General features: G+C 40.9%; 1 protein-coding gene across 3 annotated transcripts in view; it reads left to right on the forward strand.

Moving 5' to 3' along the window:
* The window catches only part of rbl2 (retinoblastoma-like 2 (p130)), a 112968-nt gene that overhangs the window by 10122 nt on the left and 77971 nt on the right, over nt 1–24875 (forward strand). For 2 of the 3 annotated variants that reach the window (XM_087995902.1, XM_087995903.1), the window contains exon 2: nt 21571–21699. In XM_087995902.1, the coding sequence (XP_087852028.1) occupies nt 21571–21699 (129 nt within the window). Of the gene's footprint in view, nt 1–9904; nt 10162–21570; nt 21700–24875 lie in introns of those variants that run through there. The other variant, XM_087995904.1, reaches the window with a different exon arrangement.

Below are 24875 nucleotides of genomic sequence, written 5' to 3' on the forward strand. Positions count from 1 at the left end.
CCATTGAGCCCTTCATCTCCAGGTTAAAAATCACACAACACCAGGTGATAGTCCAACAAGTTTATTTGGAAGCACTAGCTTTCAGAGCGCTGCTCTTTCATCAGGTGGTTGTAGAGTATAAGATCGTAAGACACAGAATTTATAGCAAAGGTTTACAGTGTGATGTAACTGAAATTATATATTGAAAAAGACCTGGATTGTTTTTTAAGTCTCTCATCTTTGAGAATGACCATGTTGGTTTCAGTTCTTTCGTATGTAAATCCCAGAACTTCTTTAAAAGTTACATTCTCAAGTGAACTTTAACAATTGGTGTCATGTCGGCCCAGATAATGCATTGAAGGTGTGAGGTGCCCTGTGTGAGACTGTCTGTGCCACAATGGTCAGACCGATTCTAATCTAAGAAATGGATTTACAGAATCTTGCATGGCTTCATGCAATTTTTGAGCAAGATAAAATGAAATTCTGCAAATACAAGTTCACTGCACAAACTTATGTGTGTGTGTGTGTGTGTCGGGGTTGGGGAGGGTGGTGTTGCGAGTGTCTGTGAAGTGCATGACCCCACACTTCCCCACCTTGTATTCCATTTGCCAATTCTTTGCCTACTCTCTGAGCCTGTTCAAGTCCTCTTCTGCAGCCTCTAACCTCCTCAACGCTACCTGTCCCTCCATCTATCTTTGTGTTAACTACAAACTTGACAACAATGCTCTCCATTCCTTCGTCCAGATTATTAATGTATGATGTGAATAGTTGTGGTCCCAACACTGACCCCTGCGGAACTTCCTTAGTCACCAGTTACTATCCTGTAAAAACCCACTTTATCCCCACTCTCTACCTTCTGTCAGTCAGCCAATCCTCTATCTATCCCTGTGCCTTGCCCAACACCATTACTTAATTTAATAGCCCTCTGAGCAGCACCTTGTCAAAGAACTTCTAGAAATCCAAATTGATCACGCTCATAGGCTCTTCTTCGTCTAATTTGCTTGTTACATTCTCAAAGAATTCTAATAGATTTGTTGAAGCTGTTCTGACTCCACCCTATTTTAACCCTGCACTTCCAAGTACTCTGCAATCTCATCCTTAATAATGTACTCTCAAATCTTATCAGTGACTGAGGTCAGGCTAACCAGCCTATAGTTTCCTGTCTTTTGCCTCCCTCCCTTATTAAACAGAAATGTTACATTAGCAATTTCCCAGTCATCTGGGACCCTCCCTGAATCCAGTGATTCCTGAAAGATTACCACCAATGCCTCTACAATCTCCTCAGCTGTCTCCTTCAGAACTCCAGTGTGTTGTCCACCCAGTTTGGGTGATGTATCCGCCTCAGATTTTTCAGCTTCCCCAGAACCTTCCCCTCAGTGATAGCCACTGTGGAGAAAGTGAGGACTGCAGATGCTGGAGATCCGAGCTGAAAAATGTGTTGCAGGAAAAGCGCAGCAGGTCAGGCAGCATCCAAGGAGCAGGAGAATCGACGTTTCTGGCATAAGCTCTTCTTCAGATGTTCACCAGGAAGTTCTGGTGTTTTGCACTATGACGAATATGCAAAATATCTATTCAGTTCCCCTGCTGTTCCTTTGTTTCCTATTTTTATTATTACTACTTCAGCCTCGTTTTCCACAGTCCAATGTCCACTCTCATCTCTCTGAAGAAGGGCTTATGCCCGAAACGTCGATTCACCTGCTCCTTGGATGCTGCCTGACCTGCTGCGCTTTTCCAGCAACACCTTTTTCAGCTCTGATAGCCACTGTACTCACCTCTGCCTCCTGACTCTCTTGAAGTTCTGGTATTTTGCACTATGACGAATATGCAAAATATCTATTCAGTTCCCCTGCCGTTCCTTTGTTTATTATTATTATTATTATTTTTATTATTATTATTACTCCAACCTCGTTTTCCACAGTCCAATGTCCACTCTAATCTCTCTCTCTCTAACCTTAACTTTTTCTTACATATATAATATATATCCCGATTATATAATATCTTGCAAAACTCTTGCAATTTTATTTTACTATCTAGCTTACCCTCCTATTTCATCTTCTCCTCCCCATGCCACTTACTTTCTTTAGTTGACCTCTGCTAGTTTCTAAAGGTTTCTCAATCCTCTGTCTTCTGACTAATTTTCACCATAGCGAATGCTTTTTTTTGCTTCCCTGGTCAGCTCTGTTTGCCTCATCTCCAACTCCCCCCGGATGTTTCTTGTTCATTGGGATTAATTTCTCTTGAATTACCCTCCGAAGCCCCTGCAATTGCCATCCACTGACGTTGCTTCCGGTCAACTCTGGCCAACTATTCCCCTCAAGATTTTGGAATTCCCTTCACTCATTACATCGGATTCAGTCTTCCTCCTCTCAAATTGCAGGATGGAATCTATGATATTATGGTCACTGCCCCCTAGCGATTCCTTCACCTTCAGCTCCCTAATCAATTCTGCCTCATTACACACTACCAAATCCAGAAACGCCTGTTCCACAGTGGGCTGTACCACAAACTGGTCCAAAACACCATCTTGTAGACATTCCACAAATTCCTTTTCTTGGGATCCACTCCCAACCTGATTTCCCTATTCCACCTGAATATTGAAGTCCCCCATGATTATAGTGCCTTTCTTACATGCCTTTTCTATCTCCTAATTTATTTTCTTTCCACGTGCTGACTACTACCAAAAGGCCTGTACATAACTCCCATTGTTTTTTTTTTCCCCTTTGTGAATCCTCAACTCTATCTACATGAAGATTTTAAGCATTATGGCCCTATACTGAGGAACCTTGATTATCCGAGTGAGATCCGAGGCACTATTTCATTTGGATAATTGATTATTCAGTTAATTGATTTCCTCTGGGTCTCCGCTTTCTGTGAAGTCTGCTCCCCATTCAGGAGACTAGGCAGCAGCACACCGCCTACGAGCCTCCTCCCCCAACCCTGCACCCCTGTCAACCCCCACCCACCGTCCAACCCCCGTCCGCCACCACTGGGGCGGCCAGACTAGATACCAACAGTAAGACTGCTGCTGCCTTTGTGGGGTAAGTCTCCAAATAGCGCACGCACACGCGTACACACTCACAACTTTATACTGCAACGTTTTGACAGGTTCCACCTTTGCCCTGTACAGGACATTGCTGGAGAGATTACGTGGGGAAGGGGAGGGAGGGGGAGGGGTTTAGGGTTTAGAATTCAGGGTTCACCCCTACGTAGAACTCCAGGGAAAGTGGTGGGGCAGAGAGGGTAGGAGGTCAGTCAATTAGCGACGGTGCCTGGACTGCCAAGGATTGTGCTCGGCAGCATTTCAGTGAGCTAAGTTCATTTTTAATCATTGTACCTGTAAACAATGATGCGATCAGCGTTGAAACAGCTCTTTGACGTAATATTTCTATCGGAACCTTGAGATCCCCTTCGGATAATCCAATATTCAGATTATCCCCTACAGATAATCGAGGTTCCTCTGTATTCCTTCTTTCAATCAATTAAATTTCATTTCTTATTAACAAGCCAACTTGCTCCCTCTGCCCATCTGCCTCACCTTTCTTAAGGATCGATATCTTTTGAAGGATAATTTCCAGTCTGAACCCACTATATGTGATGCTCACAACATCATACCCATCTGTTTCAAACTCTGCTACAAGCTCATTTACTTCATTTTGTATACTGCGCTCATTTACATATTAAAGTACAGCACACTTGGGACTGAGTTGACCTACACCCCCCCCCCCCACCCACCTTCCCTTCTCATAGTTGACCCTTATCTGCTATGCCTGAAGTTAGATTCCTTACCTCTTTCATTCTGTCTGTCCGAATTATTTATTCTGCAACCTTAATAAAACCTCCCTGAGCCCTTTTCCCTTTGAACGTTTTCTGTAATGTTCCATGCAACTGCCCCCACCCCCATTATTTAGTTTAAAGCCCTATCCATAGACCCGGGTATGCAATTTACCAGGACCCTGGTTCCACCACGACTCTGGTGCAGCCCATCCCATGGGAACAGCTCCCTCCTTCCCCAGTGCTGGTCCAAATGTCCCATGAATTTGAACCCATTTCTCCCACACTAATCTTTAAGTCACATGTTTTCCTTTTCAATCTTGTTGACCATGTGCCAATTAGTTCATGGCTCAGGTAGAAATCTGGAAATAATTACCTCCTTGGTTTTGCTTTTTAATATAGCCCCTAGCTGCTTACATTCCCTTAGCAGAACCTCTTTGCTCTTTTTACCTATACCATTGGTACCTGTGTGGACCACGACATCAGGAAATTGCCCCTCCCACTCAGAGTTCCTCTGCAGCCCAGATGAACCTGGGCACTAAGCAGGCAACACAGCCTTTTGGCCAGAGGGAGCCATTTATTCCCCTGACTATATTCACCATAATTATGACTACATTTCCCTTTTCTGTCCGCTCACCAAGGTGTTATAGACAGTTTACTCATCCTCCCTATAACCCCACTCTTATCTGCACGGGAGCAAGAATCTCCAATCTGTTGGATAGCTTGAGGGCTGAGGCTCCTTCAGCACTACTTCTTGGGACCCTCTACCTGCCTCACTTGGAGTCACACCCTCTTGTCCCTGACCAAATTTGAGGTAGTTACTCTAAAGGATATGACAACTTCCTAAAACATATCATCCAGGTAACTCTTTTTTTCCACCCCCCCCCCCCCCCCCCCCCCCGGTCCCCAATTAAATAGCACATGGTCCTGCCATTTTGTACCTTTACTTTCGAAGCACTGCTAAGTTTCCTGAATTAACATCACTGGTTGTCACAATCAGTTTTTCTTTTTGAACCATTGCACAGTTTACCGATGAGCTCAGTATGTTTGGTGCGAGCTCAGTGTGCTTGGTGCAACCTTTAGGAATTGTAGTTCATTGTTTAAATTCAGAAATGAATATGTTGTTTCAATTGGTAGTTTTGCTTAATTATTGAATGGTACAGTTCTTTGGCTGCTAGGTTCAGTGGTTCAAACTGGAAAGCAAGACAAACTATATATGCCTGGAGGGAGCAGGTTGTCTTTAACTACCATCCCATTGTGAGTCATTTATATGTAATTCCAATCTTTAATCCTGTGGTTGTTGGTGATCATCGGTGTTCTAATTTTATACCTTTTATTAGAAAGCAAGCAGCCTCTGGTTTCTATGTTACTTGTAAAATCTCAAAGAAAAAAGGTGCCTTCCTTCTATCTAATGAACAAACTAAATAGATATAAAACAGACCTTGAGGCAATCAACTCCCTTTACCTTCGATCATCTATTTTAAACATTGCTGGTATGGATTTCAACCCATAGCAATTTTCTTTTTGACCACATGCACCCTACCACCCTGCTCACAGAGGCAAATTTAGAGCAAACTGTGTCATTGGAGAAGCAGGGAGTAGAACAATCCTTAATTTATGGTATTTTCCAGTAATATTGCCATTCTATCAAGTGCTTGACCAATAACTTTGTATAGAAGTGAAACTGCAAACACAGAAATGATTCACTAAGTCATTTTCAAAGACCGCAGCATTCATTCACTGTATTATATTCTGTTTATGGTGAAGGCGACCGTGTGCATCATCTATATGCTTCTGGTGGGTATGTAACTGAGTGCCAAGGCCTGGATGGCTCTTCTGGAAATAGGACAAGAGATGGCAGATAACTGAGGTTTAGATTTGAGATTTCCTCCCCTTGTGCCTTCCCTCTGCCTCTGACATGCACTTGCTTTGAAAAAGCCATACCCTTTTTAATTTGTGTCAGGTACAGCAATGCCACGTGAGATTCCCCCAGTTTTGGATCAATAATTCCGAAGTGATACTTTCAGATTTGTCTTTTATTGCCTTCTCTGACAGCCATGAGAGCACATCCCTGAGTCAACTCTCTGCAGAAGATTTGTTTTGGCAAGCGAGTATCTGGCATTCTGGCCACCTGACTATTCAAGTTGTGACTGTCATGGTATGGTGTGAATGCTTGGCATGTCAGCTCATGTGGACACCTCAGTGTCTGGTGTTTTGCATTCATCACCTGATCTTCAGAAGCTTCTGAAGGCAAACTGAGTGAGTGTAGTTAAGTTTCTTGGCGTGAGGCCAGAAAACTGTCTCCTGTGTACTGCAGCTTGGGTGGGACTATTGTGCTGATGCTGTCCCTTTTAACAAGGTTATTTTGCCCTTGGCACTTATTTTGAGAGAGAGAAATCGTAAAGGCTGAACTGGCTACTTTAACAATGGCTAACAGATACTGTCTAAGTCAACAATCAGAGGTGGCCTTTAGGGTTTTTTTAAAACAGTTATACAATGAAAGGTGAGTGGTCAGTTCTCCCAGTTCGGGGATTTTTCTAGTTTGATTTAGTTTTAGCAGGGGACCCCAAGAAGCTACTGGGAAAAAATGAGGTTCCATGTTTCGGCCAATGATCACTGGCTGATCCTCTCTCCAATCTCTCTCTCTTGTAAGAACCTGTGTTTGTTGTTACCTTCTCGCAAAGGGGTATGTTTATGGGATGTTGCAGGAAATTGGAACAGTTCTTTGTTAAGTTGCAGGGGGTATTGTGTCAGTAGGAAATTGTTCTAAATTCTATTTTCTTTTGCTTGTGTTTCATTCGGTAGTCTATAAATATATTCTGTTTTGTTTGAAACTGAGTGGTTTGACCAGCTGCATCATTCCTGGAATATCCACCTTACAGCTAGAAAAGTCCGGGTCTGGGTTACCTTCTTGAAATGTTTTGAGGGAGTCTGGCCTGGTCCATGCCACTATTGTTTGATAGAATTTCAGTTTCATAGGTCTGTTTCTGTCACTTTTGTTTCCACACTGATGTTCAAAGTTTATTGAAGACTACATTTTGCTTTGGTAATCTTGCATGTGTCTAATTGTCCATGTAGACAGACAGTTTAAGACAGCATGTTGCAGAGAGAAGCGAAATTGTCCACTGCTGGCTATTTTTGGCCATGGACTGAAGACTTGGACTCGACAGGACCTTTCTGGAGCATTGCTTCAAGCTTTCTTGATGTTGATCATGAGGCTAAAGTGGTTGCATGCATCGGAGAACAACTCCATGCTACATTGCATGTCCAACTCTGCATCAGCAGCTGGTACAAAGTTATTGGTAACAAAATCTTGCAATATGCCTTTTGGCGAACTTGATTTTAATTTAGTTCGAGTTGTCTCAGATTGAGCAGCTTCTCATTCACGTGGAATTGGTAATCTTGGTATGGCAAGCATCAGAGGGTATGACTGAGAATGGGCCAGAATACTCAGTCTTCAGGAAACTGTTGAACTACTGTGATGAATTTCTCAGGGCAACCAGACTTGCCATTGCCTTCCAAAGGCTCTCCTGACTGGTCAGAGAAACAAATATGGCATGGAGGTCCGTGTTCTGTTCTTGGCATCAGGTGAAGGGTCACTGGACTCGCAACTCTGCCTTCTCCCCACAGATGCCACCAGGCCTGCTGTGTTTCTGCAGCAAGTTCTGTTTTTGACCCAGGAGTATAGGTTGTCAGGACCTGATTTCCATCAGTATTATAATGTCAGCTTTTCAATGTTAGCCCCATCATTTATTACCACAAAGCAAGCTAAGCACTAATCCCGGAGTAACAAAGGGACCATACCACACCAGCAGACCTTTGAATGTAGCCAATGTACTTTGTTTTGAATTTAGGACCTCGTCTGTTTCTTTGAGGGTATCCCTGTTTTTAAAATGTCTCTCTGAAAGCTTTACTGAAATAATTAACATGCTGTTTGGCAAACTATATCCGTAGGTCAGAACTTTCATGAGAGTTTGTGAAGTGCATGCAGAGGTCAAACATAGAAAATCTTGGGTAGGATGTTGTGATTTCCTGTTGTGTTCAGTGGTGGCAGAACTTCACATTGTTAATGGTAATTATCCTTTGGGCTCATAATGGTTTCCTTTCTAATCTGGAGCAATGTCCTCTGGCTTTGTGCAGGACACATTATTCCATTCATCTCAGAAATTTGTGATTGTTTTTACGAAACTTAACTGTTTTTGTCCCTGTTTTGATTTATGGATGTAGCATTACCAGCAATACCATCATTTATTGTCCATTAATTGCCATTCCGAGGTTATTTCAGAGGGCAGTTAAAAGTCAACCACACTGCTGTAGATCTGACGTTACATGCAGGCCAGATTGAGTCAGAATGGAAGGTATCTTTCCTTAAGGGACAAAGGAGTCTTAGTCTTTTTTTTTAACAACAATCTGGTAGTTTCATGGTCATTACTAATGAGTCTAATATTTCATTGAAGATTTATTAATTATTTGGATTTGCCTTCACTGTTTTGGTGAGATTGCCTAGAGTATTAAGCCAGGGCATTGTGGCTGCATTATCGTTATGTTACCACCTCTACTGCATCTTTTTTAATCTTTTCAGTTGTATCTCTATTTTAAGTTTTTAGTCCATGAAGTCTCATAATTCTTTATAAAGTCACCATAATATTTCTTTGAATTTGTAGGGCAGAGTGTTGCTGGAAAGGAGCCTCTCACAGTATGCTTAGGCTACACTTGAGTCATTGCCTTTCACTTCAAAAATAGTTATGCCATAAATCGCTGGAAATGTAGATATTTCTTATCAACCTGTTCAGACTTGATAATATACACTTTTAGAGCAAGTGGGAATTTAACCCAGGCCTCCTGACACAAAGATAGGGATGCTACCACTATGCTGCAAGAACCTAGTGCTGGAAATAGAAGCTGATAATGGTGTGATGGGAGCACCTTTCCATCCAAATTGTTGGTGTATTCATCTGTTCCTCAGCCAGTGACATTTTAAACAAACACAGAAAATCCTGGAGAAACTCAGTTCTGAAGAAGTGTCATCCTGTACCTGAATTGTAACTCTGTTTCCTCTCCACAGATGCTGTGAGACCTGCTGAGCTTCTGCAGCACTGTGTGCGTTTATTTTGGGTTTCCAGCATCCGCAGTATTTTTCTTTTATTTCAGTAACATTTTTGAGGTTTGAGGAAAACCAAATAAAGGGATCGGCTGAGAAGAAAGAGAATTCTAAATGTGTACACAAAGGGGGAAACAGAATCAGTTTGGAGAAAGAGGAAACCCAATAAGGCACCAGGGAAAAGTAAGAAAAGCATCTAACAAAACTGACATTAATAAAATTTCGAAGTACGATTTAGCATTTGAAGAAATATTTAATTTCTAGACCAGAGAGGTTGATTGGTCTTGAATTAACCATCAGCCTAATTCTAAAAATGTCCTTCTGTTAATCACCAAACCTAACTACTGTAGGATTTTTGTTTGGCAATTAATTTAAAATAAACTCAATACTTTTTTAAAAAAAAAGACTACGGGCAAGATGCTGTTTGTTGAAAGCAAACAGTGAAGCAGCATAAATTGACCAATAAATCCCAGAAATTTGCAACTCATGGTGTGACTTTTTAATCCCGTACAATGCTTCAACAATGTCTAACCATGCAGACAGCACATTTTGTTTGTTTTTGCCACGTCATTGCGGGTGTGATAATCGAGATTGATTTGTCCCAATTGTACCACAATGTAGACAGGAAAGCAGATTTTCATTCCTTGTCACCAAGTTTATGAGAAAAGATGAGGGACGAACTTACTTTTTGTCGTATTCTCAGTATGTTTCATTTTATTTGTTTGAGCAATCCCAATTACTGCCAAGTAGGAATTCCTTAGGTTGCTAACACACCATGTGTTCTCCTAATTGTACTTTTTTACAACTTCTTTTTATTGGGTAAGAATTAGTGAATAATTAATTAAACTACTTTTTTGATGTCTGTACTGGTTGGGGGTGAAGCGCTGGACTGTTCTTTTCAGCTCTTATTGACGTAAGTTGTTGTCAACTGCAATCATTTCTGACATTTGTTGTTGATTAATGTTAGAGAGTCAGCAGAGGACTAGTGGCAATTTGTGCAGGCTTTTAAATTTATTTCTTGCTTCAGTAAAAATGTTAAGCATGATCAGTAGTTGCATTCTCTTGACCTTTTTTTAGACTATTTCCCAGTGATGATTTGACAATGAGGTCTGCGTTACGTGTGGTAGTATGAATAGTTTCCTGTTTCTATTCCACCGGCCTTTTCTGAATCTTATCATCTAACAACACCACGTACTCAACAAGTCCAGACTTGTCTGCAGGATTCTCTCTGTAACTTGAAGCCTGCTGGTTATAACTTGATTTTTATTGAAATCGGCACTGTACCACAGCTAGATCTTTCAAAGTCATGTGTAAGTATATTTGGTAGTTCATTTTGCAATACTTTTAGCCTTTGTGGATTTCTGCCCCCAAAATAGCTGCTGAGAAATGGATGTTGATATGTTACTAATGGTATTTAGTTGTCGATGCAATGGTAGCTGTGGATTTCCTCTATGTTAGACCATAATACCATGAGATATAGGAGCGGAATTAGGCTATTCACAATGCATTGAGTCAGCTCTGCCATTCAATTGTGGTTGATATGTTTCCAACCCATTCTCCTGACTTCTCCATGTAACCCTTGATCGACCTATCTAATCTATCACTATCTTAAAGGCACTTAATGACTTGGCCTCATCAGCCTACTCTGGCAAAGAGTTCCACAGATTCACCACTCTCTGGCTGAAGGAACTCCTTCTCTTCTCAGTTCTAAAAAGTCATCTCTTCACTCAGAGGCTGTGCCCTCCGGTTCTAATCTTTCCTACTAGTGGAAGCATCTTACCCACATTCACTCCATTCAGGCCTCTTGGTATTCTCTAAGTTTCAATTGGATACCCTCTCATCCTTCTAAACTTAGAGTACAAAAAAAAGGACAGTACTCAACCTCTCCTCCTATAACAATCCATTCATCCCTGGGATCATTCTTGTAAATCTCCTGTGGACACCCTCCAAGGCCGGCCACATTCATCCTTCGATGCAGGGCCCAAAACTGCTCAGAATATTCCAAATACAGTCTGACCAAAGCCTTATGCAGCCTCAGCACTACAACCCTGCTCTTGTATTCTAGCCCTTTCAAAATGAATGCTAATGTTGCATTTGTCTTCCTAACTGCCAACTGAATCTGCATACTGTGTCAATTCCCAATGAGGAAAATGGTGACAAAGTGCTGAGGGAACTCAGCAAGGTTTGCAACAGTAAGGCCTCTTCTGGAATACTGTGTCCTGTAGGAAGGTTATTGTTAAACTACAGAGGGTTCAGAAAAGACTTACAAGGATGTTGCTGGGAATGGAAGGTTTGAGTTGTAAAAATAGGCTGGGGCGTCTTTCACTGGAGAGCAAGAGGTTGAGAGGTGACTTTATTAAAATCAAGAGGGGTTTGGGTACGGTGAATGGCAGGTGTCTTTTTTCCTTAGGTGGGATATTTCCAGATTGCGGGCACATTTTTAAGACAAGAGGCGAAAGACTTAAAAAGGGCATGATGGGCAACGTTTTTACGCAGTGGTTCATATGTGGACTGAAATTGCCAGAGGAAATGGTGAAGCAGGTACAATTATAATATTTAAGAGACACTTAAATGCACAGGAATAAGAAGAGTTTAGACTGATATGTGTCAAGCGCAGGCAGGAGAGACTAGTTTAGTTTGGGATTATGGTTGATATGGACTGATTGGACCACAGTGTCTGCTTCCATGCTGTATGACTTCATCTGTGAAGATGGAGATAAAGTTAAAGCTTTGAGTCTGATACAGCTCTTTGGAACTATTAGATGAGGTTTTATGGACTCATTTCTGTTGTTACTACTGGTGCTGCTGCAGTGGTCCAATGTAGGAATATTCTTTGCTTGGTCATTCTCACATTTTATCAATGGTGTATCTAAATGGAGGAATGGACCAAGAAATCAGGTGGTGGAATTTGCATCTGAAATCTATTGTCATGGATTGGAGGGTCTAAGTGGTCCTGGATTTGGATTTTCAGAATGTGCTTGATAAGATGTTAAACATTCAACTCCTTTAGAGAAGAGCTCATGATGGTGCCAGTAGTAAAATAGCATGGATACATGATTGTCTTCTACTCGTCAACCAGAGTGTTGGGGTAAGGGACATTATTAGTCTGGCTAGCTGAAACTAGCAGATTCCCACGAAGATCAATGATGGTCCGCAATTAGTTGAAATGTAGATTAATGACTTGGATGAGGAAAGTGAATGTACTCTAGCCAGGTTTGTGGATGAGACAAAAATAGGTGTGAAGGCAATTGGTGAGGATGATCAAGTCGGCAGAGAGATAGACACAGGTTAGATAAGTGAGCAAAATGAAATAGCAGACGAAATATAAAGTGGGGAAATGGGAAGTTATATACTTTTGGCAGGGGGCATAAAGAGGCTGAATATTATTTAAATGGAGAAAGACTGCAGAAAACTAAGAACAGCAGGATTTAGGTATCTTCATGCATGGATCACAAAGAAAATTAGCCAGGTTTAATGGGTAATAGGCAAGATAAATGGAATGCCAGCCTTTATTTCAATTGGAATGAAGTTGGGAGGTTTTGCTAAAATTATAAAAGGCATAAATCCGAGCACATCTGGAATACTGTGGACTGTTATAGGCTCCTTTATCTAAGGAAAGATATACTGGCATTGGAGCAGCTGATAGAAAGCTCACTGGGCTGATACCAGGAGTGGAGGGCCTGTAAAATACGGAGAGGTTGAGTTGATTGAGCCTGTACTAATTGGAATATTGAAAAGAGAGAGGCAATATTTATTGAAAGGTGTATGATTCTTGGAAGAATTGTCAGGGTGGGCATGAAGGTTGTTTTGCCTTGTGTGAGAGCCTGGTAGCAGAGGGCATAATCTTAAACTAAGGGATAGCACATTTAAAACAGATGATGATTTATCTTCTGAGGGTGGTGAATCCATGGAATTCTTTGCTGCAGAAGGCTGTTGAGACAGGGTCATTAAGTATATTCAAGTATTAAGTAGACATTTTTAATCACATAATGAATTGAGGGGGTGGGGGAAAAGGCACTGAAGATTATCAGATAATTCATTGGTAAAGCAAATGCAGTGAGCTGAAAGGCTTCCCTCTGCTCCTGATTCTTTTATAAGAACAACAGCCTTCTTATATTCTGCATTTGTCAGGCAGCCAATGGGAACTTAGAAAATAATTTCTTGAATTCTTGTGATGGGTTGTGATCATATCACTGTAGTTTAATATTACTTATAGATGTGGCCAAGTGATGTTTTAGAAGGCTAGTTTTTGTTTTTGTATAACAAATTAGTTCATTCAGAAGATTTCTTCTTTAATATGTATTGGTAGAACCAGTATTATTATCCTAAGTTATAATATCAGGAACATTTGAATAAGTGATGTGTGTGTTGCTTCAAGGCTATAAAATCTCATTGCTGTTCCAGATGCAAAGGCACATATGGAGCTCAGTCAAAAGACATTCTTGTTGCAGTAAGTTGTGTTCATGGAGAATGTATTTTTCTCTCTCTTTCTTATTGTGCGATATACACTCAATAATAGGGACCTGGCGAGTGTTGTCAAACAAAGATACCTTGGAGTGCAGCTTCATATTTCCTTGAAAGTGCAGTCGCAGGTAGACAAAGTAATGAAGATGATGTTTGATAGGCTTGTCTGTATTGGTCAGTGCATTGAGCATAAGAGTTGGGAGGTCACATTGTGGCTGTACACGATGTTGGTAAGGCCACTCCCGGAATGCTGTGTTTAATTCTGGTCTCCCTGCTATAAGAAAGATGTTGTGAAACTTGAAAGGGTTCAGAAAAGACTTAAAAGGATGTTGCCAGGGTTGGAGGATTTAAGCTACAGGGAGAGGCTGAACTGGCTGGGGCTGTTTTCCCTGGAAAGTTGGAGGCTGAGGGGTGACCTTCATGGGGGGGCATGGGTAGGGTAAATAGTAAAAAATCTTTTCCCCAGGGTAGGGAGTCCAAAAATAGAGGGCGTAGATTTAAAGTGAGAGGAGAAAGATGTAAAAGGGACCTAAGGGGCAACCTTTTCGCATAAAGGGTAATGTGTGTATGGAATGAGCTGCCAAAAGAAGTGGTGGAGGCTGGTACAGTTACAACATTTAAAAGGTATCTGGATGGGGATATGAAGAGGGATATGGGGCAAATGCTGGCAAATGGGATTAGATTTATATAGGCTATATGGTCAGCATGGATGAGTTGGACTGAGGGGTCCAACATTTTTCCTTGCCACACTCAGTTTTTTTTAAAATGTTTTTTCTCTTTGGCTACTAGAATTTGCATGTGGAACAATCTATTTTATTGATTTTACATTTGCCAAGGGTGTGTTTATGGAATGTTACTATATTGGAACAGTTAATTAGTAATAATTACTGTATCTATTGTTTTGTTAAGCATTTCAATTGTTGCATCTAAGCCATTTTAATTTTTTTCTTGTATTTTAACAATAGTGTATGAATATATTATGTTTTGCTTAACTTCTTTGTGTAGTATGACCAAGCAAATTGCATCTGTAACACAACCCCTTACATTTACCTATAAAATGTTAGGGCCTAGACCCTAACTTCTGAATATTTTGAGGAGGGGTTGGTCCATAACAATTATTTTCTTCAAAAGTGTGATAATATTGAACATAATTGTTGAGATGTGCCAGGAAAATATGACAGGAATACGAACTGGAGAAATCAATTTTATAATGAAAATGGCTAACTTGCTGTGCTGTTCCTGTTGATGATTTTGTAAGAACAATATAGGTGAAGTAAATATTATTTGTGAAACTGAAGAATTACTTGGGTGATGGCTTTGGAATGTGGGACTGGTGGAAAGGAAGCCAAAAGTCTGTCAATGGTGGAGTGGTGCCTCAGGGTTTACAATTATTTTTGAGGTAATTTAAGGATCAGTGAGCCAAGGAGATGCCAAGAATAAAAAAAAGGTTGTTTCAGTCTTTCACCCTTTTGACTTGGAGAGCAGCTTAACATAAAACCCAAACTGCAGGACCTCCTTTGGGCCATTAGGCACTTCCCAACATGTTTTCACCATTCATCCGCCTCTCTCAAAATATATGTAACACTTCTGAACCATCTGTCATCCCCATAATATTTTTATCCATCATCAGCAATGCTTAACCCTCAAAGCTCCTATGTTTAAGCACTAAGTGTTGATATTTGTTAATTTTACACAGACATCATTAAAATCATAAATTTATTTCCACAAACAATGGAAGAGCAATCAAAAGTACTTTGTTCAGTTTTCAGGTTGAATATGTTTGGGTCCCCACATTTTTTTTAGATTAGATTAGATTACATTACAGTGTGGAAACAGGCCCTTCGGCCCAACAAGTCCACACCAACCCGCCGAAGCGAAACCCACCCATACCCCTACATTTACCCCTTACCTAACACTACGGGCAATTTAGTATGGCCAATTCACCTGACCCTGCACATCTTTGGATGGTGGGAGGAAACCGGAGCACCCGGAGGAAACCCACGCAGACACGGGGAGAACGTGCAAACTCCACACAGTCAGTCGCCTGAGGCGGGAATTGAACCCGGATCTCTGGCGCTGTGAAGCAGCAGTGCTAACCACTGTGCCACCGTGCCGCCCACAAAATATATGTAAAAATATATATATATTGGTTTGCTGATTTTTTTTTTTCACAGAACAAAGGGTGCAAAAGCTGATTAGACCTTAATGTGAATGTACCGACTTATGCTGCAGTATAATTTTGCGCTTGTTGCTTCCAGTGTGAGCTAAGCAAATTTTGTGATCCTTGCTCACATTACAAAATGAACTGTTGAGAGACTCTGCATGAGAAAAGCAGGAAGCAAATCATGAAGTTAATCAAGAGTTAAAGAGAGCAAAGTGAAGATCCGTGATGTCACACATACCACTTCACATGGCTGAATTGACTTGTTATATGGTAGCTTCAAAAAAAAACTTCATTGCACTTAGGTTGGTTGAAAAATATAGCACTCACCAAACAGTTTCTTTCCCTGTACTGAAGTAAGAGCCAGCAATGGAAGGCATTAGTCAGCATCATCTAGAAGTAGCAAGTGAGGTGAGGAACTGAGACAGGTAGTTAGCATTACTAGAGAAGGGAGCAGTCTGCGAACTTCTGAACAGTGCAAGAAGGAAGTTAAAGAACAGTACAACACCAGAACAGGCCCTTCGGCCCACCACACCTGTGTCAACACACTACCCCTTTCTGCACTGGGAACCACCTCCTGCAGTTAAAGGAATAAGTTAACTCAGTAGAAAAGTTTTTAACGAGGTAAAAACAATGACTGCAGATGCTGGAAACCAGATTCTGGATTAGTGGTGCTGGAAGAGCACAGCAGTTCAGGCAGCGTCCAAGGAGCTTCGAAATCGACGTTTCGGGCAAAATCCCTTCATCAGGAATAAAGCTTTATTCCTGGTGAAGGGCTTTTGCCCGAAACGTTGATTTCGAAGCTCCTTCGATGCTGCCTGAACTGCTGTGCTCTTCCAGCACCACTAATCCAGAAAAGTTTTTAGTTTGTTTAGTTTCCAAGCCAGGAATGCTTGGTTAGATATCTGCAGTTTGTTAGAAGCTGAGGAAATTTTCAGCTCTCAGTTTTGTGAGTATTCATGTAAGACATCAAATCAGTTCAGAGGAAACCAAATGGAAAGAATCAGTCAAGTACAACTAAAACATTTATAGGGAGCAATAATTTCTCTGGTTTTGAATCTCTCTAATACTGTTAGGAAAGAAACAACCATTGCTTTGCTGTGTTTTTAACTGTATTCTATGTCTGGTATGCTAATCAAGATGTGCCTTTATTTGTTTTAATCTTTTGTGTAATAAAGTTCTGTTCTATTTAAGAAAGTCTGCAGTATTGTGTGATTGTTTCAGTGACTCAGCATCATGTCAACTAATTTCAAAACAAAACCTATCATTCCGGATCTCATTCTGGGATCTAACTTTTCCAGTAGTACCATCAGTGGGATCATTACAATGGCAACATGTAAAATGGATGCTATGAAAATGTGCAAAAGGGACGACAACTTTTGTATGAAATATGGGATGGTTTGATAAATTTTGTTAGTATATTTGTTTTGTGTTGATTTTATTTTAGCACTGTTGTCACCTCAGAATGTTCAGTAAACTAAGGAAGTGAAGGTCTGGTGCTATAGGTGATGGGAATTTGGATTGAATCCATTGGTACAATGATCAAATTCACTCAACACCGGTAGCTTAGCCAGAAGTGAATTGTTATGATTGCCTCCTCTTGATTTAATATCATTCATCCCTTCCTCCACTGATTACTATGGTGGAATCACCACATGGCCTCTGGTGAGCTGTGTAATAGAATAGGGTGATGAGTGTGGTAAGGCCCATCCTGATGTTGAGACCATCTCATATCATCCTCGATGCTTTTTAGAAGCGACATGGTGAGATTCTCACTCGACAGCAGTAAGACACTGGGAATTAAAGATTATTAATGGCAGAAGCCGCCTCGTTAATCTTTAGACTTCCACCTTAACAGACATGCGACACAAACTAAATGTCGGGAAACTTGACGAGGAAAGCAGTGCATATACCTGGTAATGTTAGCTCACCACGTTATCCAACCTACCTTCCATGTTGGAATTTAGTCACCAATCCTTCAGGTTCTGCACCACGGGCTCAGCCCTGTTCACCCCATGGGCATGGATGTCGGCTTCCGGCATTTGCTAGCCCCTCTGAGCCCTCATGGCATAGCTCCCATTCATATACTGTATGCTTCTACACTTTAATGCTGCGCAGGTAACTATTATTGAAATACAACTGCAAGGACACTGTGTGGCCAGGGATATGCATCCGCTTGACAGGACCAGACTGTATCTCTGGGCACTTTGCTCGCTATGACAGTATGCTTTGACTCTACCCAGATGCTCGCTGCAGTGTCTTGCCTTTTTGCACTTTGCCCCCTCAACCAAGAATACCATGTTCATATCACCATTGTCTTGCTATGCTGTTTAGCACAGAAAGCAAGTCATCAAGCTTGTCATGGCTATCATCAGACCTTCGCTCAAGATGGCCCAGCACAATAAGTGGAAGGCAGTTTCTCAAGTCAGATCAAGCCCTGTCAGCCTGTCTTGACTCTTTCTGCCCTAATGTGCTTTGTTTACTCTTTAATGAGAGAGAAGTAGATAGAGTTTGTCCTGGTGCTTAGGGACTTTTCAAGATGATGGATGGGATGTGAGTGAATTCTGGGATATCTGCTAAGTAGCAAATTGGTTTTGGGAATGGTGTGCGCGAAAGATGAATGGAAATGGGATGAGAGAGACTCCAGCAGACATCATAGGCCACTAATGGGCCGGGTATGGTAAGATGTGGTGAGAAATCTGGTACACCTCGCAGTGACAAACCCTTCAAAACCACCAACACAACTCAAACTTAGCTTAAAGTAAACCTAAACCCATATTACCAAATGGCAAAGACTGTTCCTTCATGATGGTGAGGTTCTACACCAGGCAGCAACCACATGCACTGTCCAGTACAACAGTGTTCCTCCAAGGTAGTCCAAGGAGCTGAAATGTTTTCCAAGGACACCAGTAGTTGGTTTGATCATGTTTTGTGTGGCAATATGGCTTTCATTATCTGTGCACAGGATATGCATCAGAGTCATGAGCCATGTAAGTCAATGGATAGACTTGTCACCCAGTAGCCATCTCCGCATTTCTCATAGTGATGCTTAAATAGATGGTACTGGGACAAACTAAAGGTATCGTGACTTTTGTAAGGATACTGGGCATTTTAGTCTAATTTTTAAAATTTTATGTCCCCTTGTATCTAATTGTTCATGGAAAATTGTCCATCACTGACACCACAGTCCTGAACTAATTACCCCCTAATCCCAGTTTCAATGTTGACAGCCCTACCTTGTCTTGCTGTTCCCTATCTAGTTTTAGCAGAGTGGAAATTTTTCACCTCTATGTAGGTAATGGCTGGTTTTATGTCAAATGCACTGTTCCAGGGTTGGTGCCAGTATATTGTGGGAATGCTTGTGGTCTTGAGAAAAACATTTTCACTCTGCAGTCTTTATGGATGGTTTAGTTTTCTCCATTCTGCAGTGGAATTTTTAATCTGTTCAGATTCAGTAAATAGTGTATAAAAGGCACATGCTTGGTACAATCTAAATGTGAACATACATAATTTATTCAGTGCATTTGTCGAAACTCTCCAATCACTCAAACAGCTGCTGTCTCTTTTAGGAAGTTTGCTCATGAGTGAGTAAAATTCGGTAGATGAGTTGCGTTGAGTGTTTTATCTGTTAAATGATGTTTTGTGTAGCAGGAAGGTTTCAAATTTTATATTTTATAAAACCAAACATTAAAAATAAAGGTATCCCATGTCATTGTTTGCAGTAAGACATAGGATATCCAGTTGCATGCCTCTAACCAAGCCACATATACTGAGGTAGATGTTTGTGTGTTCACTATCTGTTAGTGTCATTAGTTACTATTTTAATAGTCTAATATTTGAGCCAATGTGTATTTATCAGCTGAACTGTACTGGCACCGATTTTGAATTAATCTGGGGTCTGGTCTACTGTTGTGTGGCCTGTGCTCTTTTAAGACATGGTATTGTGGTCTAAGACTTTTGCACATCTACTCCCTATAGAAGGTAAGGATCAGGTAAAGAAATCTAGATAGCTAAATCAGCTTGTAAACTCAAGTCCTTCAGGAGTACTTTGTAACAGGAATAGATTTCAAGGTCAAGAAACTGACTAGTTTTCTCTTCTTTTGTTTTCTGGTTGTAACAATGGGCAGCATCTCAAATATAAGCAACACATATAAGATACAAACCTGAGAGATAGCTTAGTTCAATGTGTTATATGTTAAGGGTTCTCATGCAAATCGTGATATGCTAAATACCCTTTATATACAGGTTAAAAGAAATTTGTTACACATCAGTAACCATTTTGGAAAATCTTTTCTTTCTTCTACTTTTACTTTGAGTGCAGTTTTTAACTTGGCTCATCAAAGCTCCATGCCCATATATACGCGCTCATACATGAGCTCATTGTGTAGAATGCAAAATAGTTTTACTCAAGTCAATGTTGATGTGTCCCCATCCCATAATTTCTGCTCCAGTAGTTGGCTGAGTCACAATAAGACACAAGTATGGCTAAGGGCCATTTACTCACCATTTTTCTCCTCCCTTTTTGTGGTGAGTTCTTGTGCCATATTTCTTTCTGTTCACGATAAGCACACAATCCTGCCACCTCGACGCATGATCCAATGCAGTATTTACATTTCTGCAATGGAAAAATGCTGCAAGAGAAATAGACAAAGTCTTTTTCCTGGGATCGGGGAGTCCAGAACTAGAGGGCATAGGTTTAGGGTGAGACGGGAAAGATATATAAAAGAGACCTAAGGGGCATCTTTTTCACACAGAGGGTGGTACGTGTATGGAATGAGCTGCCAGAGGAAGTGGTGGAGGCTGGTACAATTGCAACATTTAAGAGGCATTTGGATGGGTATATGAATAGGAAGGGTTTGGAGGGATATGGGCCGGGTGCTGGCAGGTGAGACTAGATTGGGTTGGGATATCTGGTCAGTGTGGACAGGTTGGACCGAAGGGTCTGTTTCCATGCTGTACATCTCTATGACTCTATGACACTAAATGAATTGGATTCATTTATTTGTCAAAGGAGATTGAATTGGCAGTTGGAGGGGCTGAGGAGCATAGTGTGTTTTCTGGCCATAGCATTCTGTCATTAGAGTGAATTCATTAGGAATATGAAGGAAAAAAATAGCAAGGAAAAGTCATCAGGTTTCTTCAGTTAGTAAATGGACAGCCAAGTCTCAAACTGAATCAAAGTGTTTGGGAAGGTTGTGCTGCAAAAAATTGTTGCGGTAATGACAAACATTTAACAACCCTTTTCAATCGCTACTGAATGGCATCTCATGACTGCTAGGAAGGGACATAAGATGTGGACAAGAGTGGCTATGGCAATTGATATCTTCCCACCATCAGACATGAACATAATTGCCAGCAAGCATTGTCAAATGAGTAAAGAATGGCCACAATGTGAATGAAGAAGTCAATTATTTGTGGAAGTGTTGCCAGCAAGTAGTACGAGAGAGGTGAGCAACAATTAACCCGGCAACAAAACATCCATATTTCAGAAGGACAATGAGCCATTTGTTTCAGTTGAAACATTAGTTCACAGATGGTGGAACTTGATAAGTGTCTTTGTTACCGTGGTGATATTCAAGATAATGTCATTGCAATTCGGAGATGTATCAATGTTTAAAAGATTTACTTTTCTCTTTGGGGGCCGAATAATGTTATCAGTGTTGCTGTCTATTTTACCCTCAGTCAGAAAGCTGAAGCTGTTGTCACACTTGCTCCAGTCCCATTGCTGGGTATTATTTAAAAGTGAAATTGCACTTGTTGAGAAATGTTAAATTTGACCATAGCCAGCCAGAATTGGGAATTACAAAACTCAAAACCTTCTGCCCATGAAGTCATTACTATCACGATGGGGATACTGAGATTCATCATCTATTGCGTAAATGTATTTAGTTTGCCTAAAGGTTATTTTCTAATCCAGAAATATAGAATAGTTTGTCTGAATCTTCAAATAAGAAATTACATGATTTAATAGTTCATGAAAGCATTCACACAGCAAAAAAGCTAACAAGTTTGGTACAGATTTATAAAGACCCAATAATGTAGATAGTTGTGCTTATAATGGGTGTTAACAGGTTTTGTTTTTTTCTTTCAATAGGAAATTTCCCTATGATCAGTGATGATCTTGTTAACTCCTATCATCTTCTGCTTTGTGCACTTGATCTGGTATATGGGAGTGCACTATTCTGTGCTCATCGTAAAGACTTACTGAATCCCAGTTTCAAAGGTGAGTCCTTTCAGATGCTACGATCTTCAAGTCAATTAATAATTTGAGCCAAAAAATGAAGATTCTTATGCATAGAGTCCTTTTCTTAAGATTACAATATTACTTCTTTGGGAAATCTATATACAATGTAACTATAGTCTCTCAAAAAGTGTATGCACAGTTTGGTTCTGTAGCATCAGGGGATTTGATGTTTTAGGAAGAGCAAGTTTAAAGAAACGACGGGGGGAGGCTGGCCACTCCCAATCACTTCAAGTAGGCTCTGTGCCGACCATGTGTTTTAAAGGGTGATGACATGGGGATCCTGTTCTAGTGCAGGAAACATACAGTCTGAGATCAGTGAGTAGATAACCTTGATTTAATGCTTAGCTTGCCAATTGGGACCCTGCAGGACCAGTTGAAATTCTTTTAACTTGATGGGGGAATGGTTTATCCACCTGCTGTTAAATTTCTGAATTGAGGTTAATTGTGTAAACAAGAAACAACAGTCTTGATTCCTGAGATAGCCCATTCAGTCCTCTTTCACCCATTTAAAATAACTCCCACTTATGAATGCTCATAAGTTGACTGTGTTGTACCAGTTAGAAATTACTGCTTGCCTTCAGAATCTGTGTGTGCTCCACCAACATCTGAGTGGCACCATGAACTTAATAGCACTGCTGATCTAATTAGTAGGCAAGTGAATGAAGGTACTGAGCATGGTCTGCAGACATCTATAACTCTATGACTCTGACCTCCCTTCCTTTTTTTTGTGAAGTTGGTATAAGGGACTAGTATAAATGGAAATGTTATTTCAGATATCCAAATATTCCACATTGAGCTGTATAGTAATGTAGCTTCATGTGCCCCAGATAAGCACTCAGCAAGTGAAATCCCTGCCTATCCAGAAGGATGTTCTGATATACTGACATGTGCAATCAGTTGCACCTAGAAGCATGCTGGCATTTAGTAAAAGTTTCCTTTACTGGAAAGATGATGTGGCAGATCCTCTTGAAGATGTTGAACAGTGTGACTGACACAAATAATGCAGTTGTCATATACTTTACACATTGGTGGACAGCTGACTGACTGACTGGCTGGTGTTTCACACAGCTACTGAGCGTATTGGATTGAAGATAACTGTGGAGAGGTGCTTTGTTTTAGGTGGAGCTTGGCTCCAGGTGTGATGCAAGCTGTACCTTTAACTCCATGTGAGAAGAGCTTCTGATATGTTGTCTGTTGGAGTGTTTGGGAGAGAAACTGTGTTCTGGGGGCCAGATTTTTGCAGAATCACAAAATCTCCATGAACCTTTAAAATAATGGTTAGGAATTTCTTCCACCATTTGACAGCTGCCATCTTAATCAGCAGGCGAAAGGTGGCAGAGTTTGATTCCCATGTGAAGGAATCTAACAGTTAACAGCAACTTGACCCTATGTCCACCTTAATAAGGGCCTTCACCTCTAGTATGGGAGTCACAACTCTGTAAGGTAGGTGTGAATGCTCATTGAAGGGTACATGCGATCTGTAGAACTGTCATGATGTGAAGGTATTTAAATCCCACCCTTTTCTTCAAATAAAAATAAGCTTGCTCTGGACAATAAGAGTTGGAATCTGTTTCTCTTTTGGGCAGTAATTATTCCAATACTAATATGTGGATGCTTTCCATGACCTATAATTGTCTCAATAGAAGTGTCCCAAGTTCATGGTTTGATTTGACAGTTATGAATACAAGTCTGTTTGGTTTTATAAGGAATTAGGATTTTAAAGGATTTGAAAGTTCCGACTGATCTTTTCATGAATGTGAGTTTTTATTGCTGTAAAGCCTGCAATAGATATTTAGATTTTGACATCATGTCAGCATGGCTTGTGATATCCAACCATGGTTGACGCTGGGTGAGTTGGTGTAGAGCCAAGGATGAGTAACAGGTTGGCATCAAGTTATCATGGAGAATGAAGGTAGCATGGGAATAGGTGGGAGGGATGAGGGATAGAGTGCCTAAAATTTAACAAAGTGACCGCGACAAAGTTCCAGTCAACCAGAGCAGGTTTCTAAACATCCTGCCTGTGCATTCAGCAACCCTTATGGCTGATTCTGCGGGCCTTGAATCTGTCCTACAGCCTCCGACAGGAAACCAAACAAAAGAAGGACACTGTCTCTGAGTCAGGAAAGTCAGGCAGTGAAGCAGGTAAAATAAAACAGACAAAAACATTTCAACTAATCTGCAAAGCCTAGAATCTCTAAACTGATAATTCAACTATTTACATTCCATTACCTACACTTCATGAATGATCCAGAGACTGATCTCACTTCTCATCTTTGGCCCACAATGTTGTGCAGACCTGTGGAACCAATCTGAAACCCATCTAACCTACACTATTCCATTCTTGTCTCTATGTCTATCCACTGACCATTTAAATGTCCATAAAGTTAGTGAGTCAACAACTGTTGCAGGCAGTGCGTTCCACGCCCCTAGTTCTCTCTGAGTAAAGAAACTACCTCTGACATCTGTCCTATATCTACCACCCTCAATTTGAAGCTATGCCCCCTCATGCTAGCTATCACTATTCTTGGAAAAAGGCTGTCACTGTCCACAAGATCTAACCCTCTGATTATCTTATGTCTCAATTAAGTCACCACTCAACCTTCTTCTCTCTAACGAAAACAGCCTCAATTCCCTTGACCTTTCCTTGTAAGACTTTCCCTCCATTCTAGGCAACGTCCTAGTAAATCTCCTATGAATTCTTTCCAAAGCCTCCACATTCTTCCTATAATGTGGTGACCAGAATTGCACACAGTACTCCAAGTGCAGCCACACTAGAGTTTTATACAGCTGCAGCAGGACCTCATGCTTCCAACACTCAATTCCTCTACTAATAAAAGCTAACACACCATATGCCTTCTTAACAACCCTATCAATCTGGTTGGCAAGTTTGAGGGATCTGTGTACGTGGACACTGACATCTCTCTGCTCATCTACATTACCAAGAATCTTACCCTTCGCCCAATACTCTGCATTCCTGTTGCTCCTTCCAAAGTGAATCACCTCCTCATACTTTTCTGCATTAAACTTCATTTGCCATCTCTCAGCCCAGCTCTGCAGCTTATCCATGTCCCTGTGTAACCTGCAACATCCTTCAGCACTATCCACAACTGTAGTGACCTTAGTGTCATCTGCAGATTTACTAACACATCCTTCTA

The sequence above is a fragment of the Chiloscyllium plagiosum genome, unplaced genomic scaffold (genome assembly GCF_037043375.1).
Source record: "Chiloscyllium plagiosum isolate Xiang-an unplaced genomic scaffold, Cpla_swu_hap1 HiC_scaffold_17, whole genome shotgun sequence".
NCBI lineage: Eukaryota > Metazoa > Chordata > Chondrichthyes > Orectolobiformes > Hemiscylliidae > Chiloscyllium > Chiloscyllium plagiosum.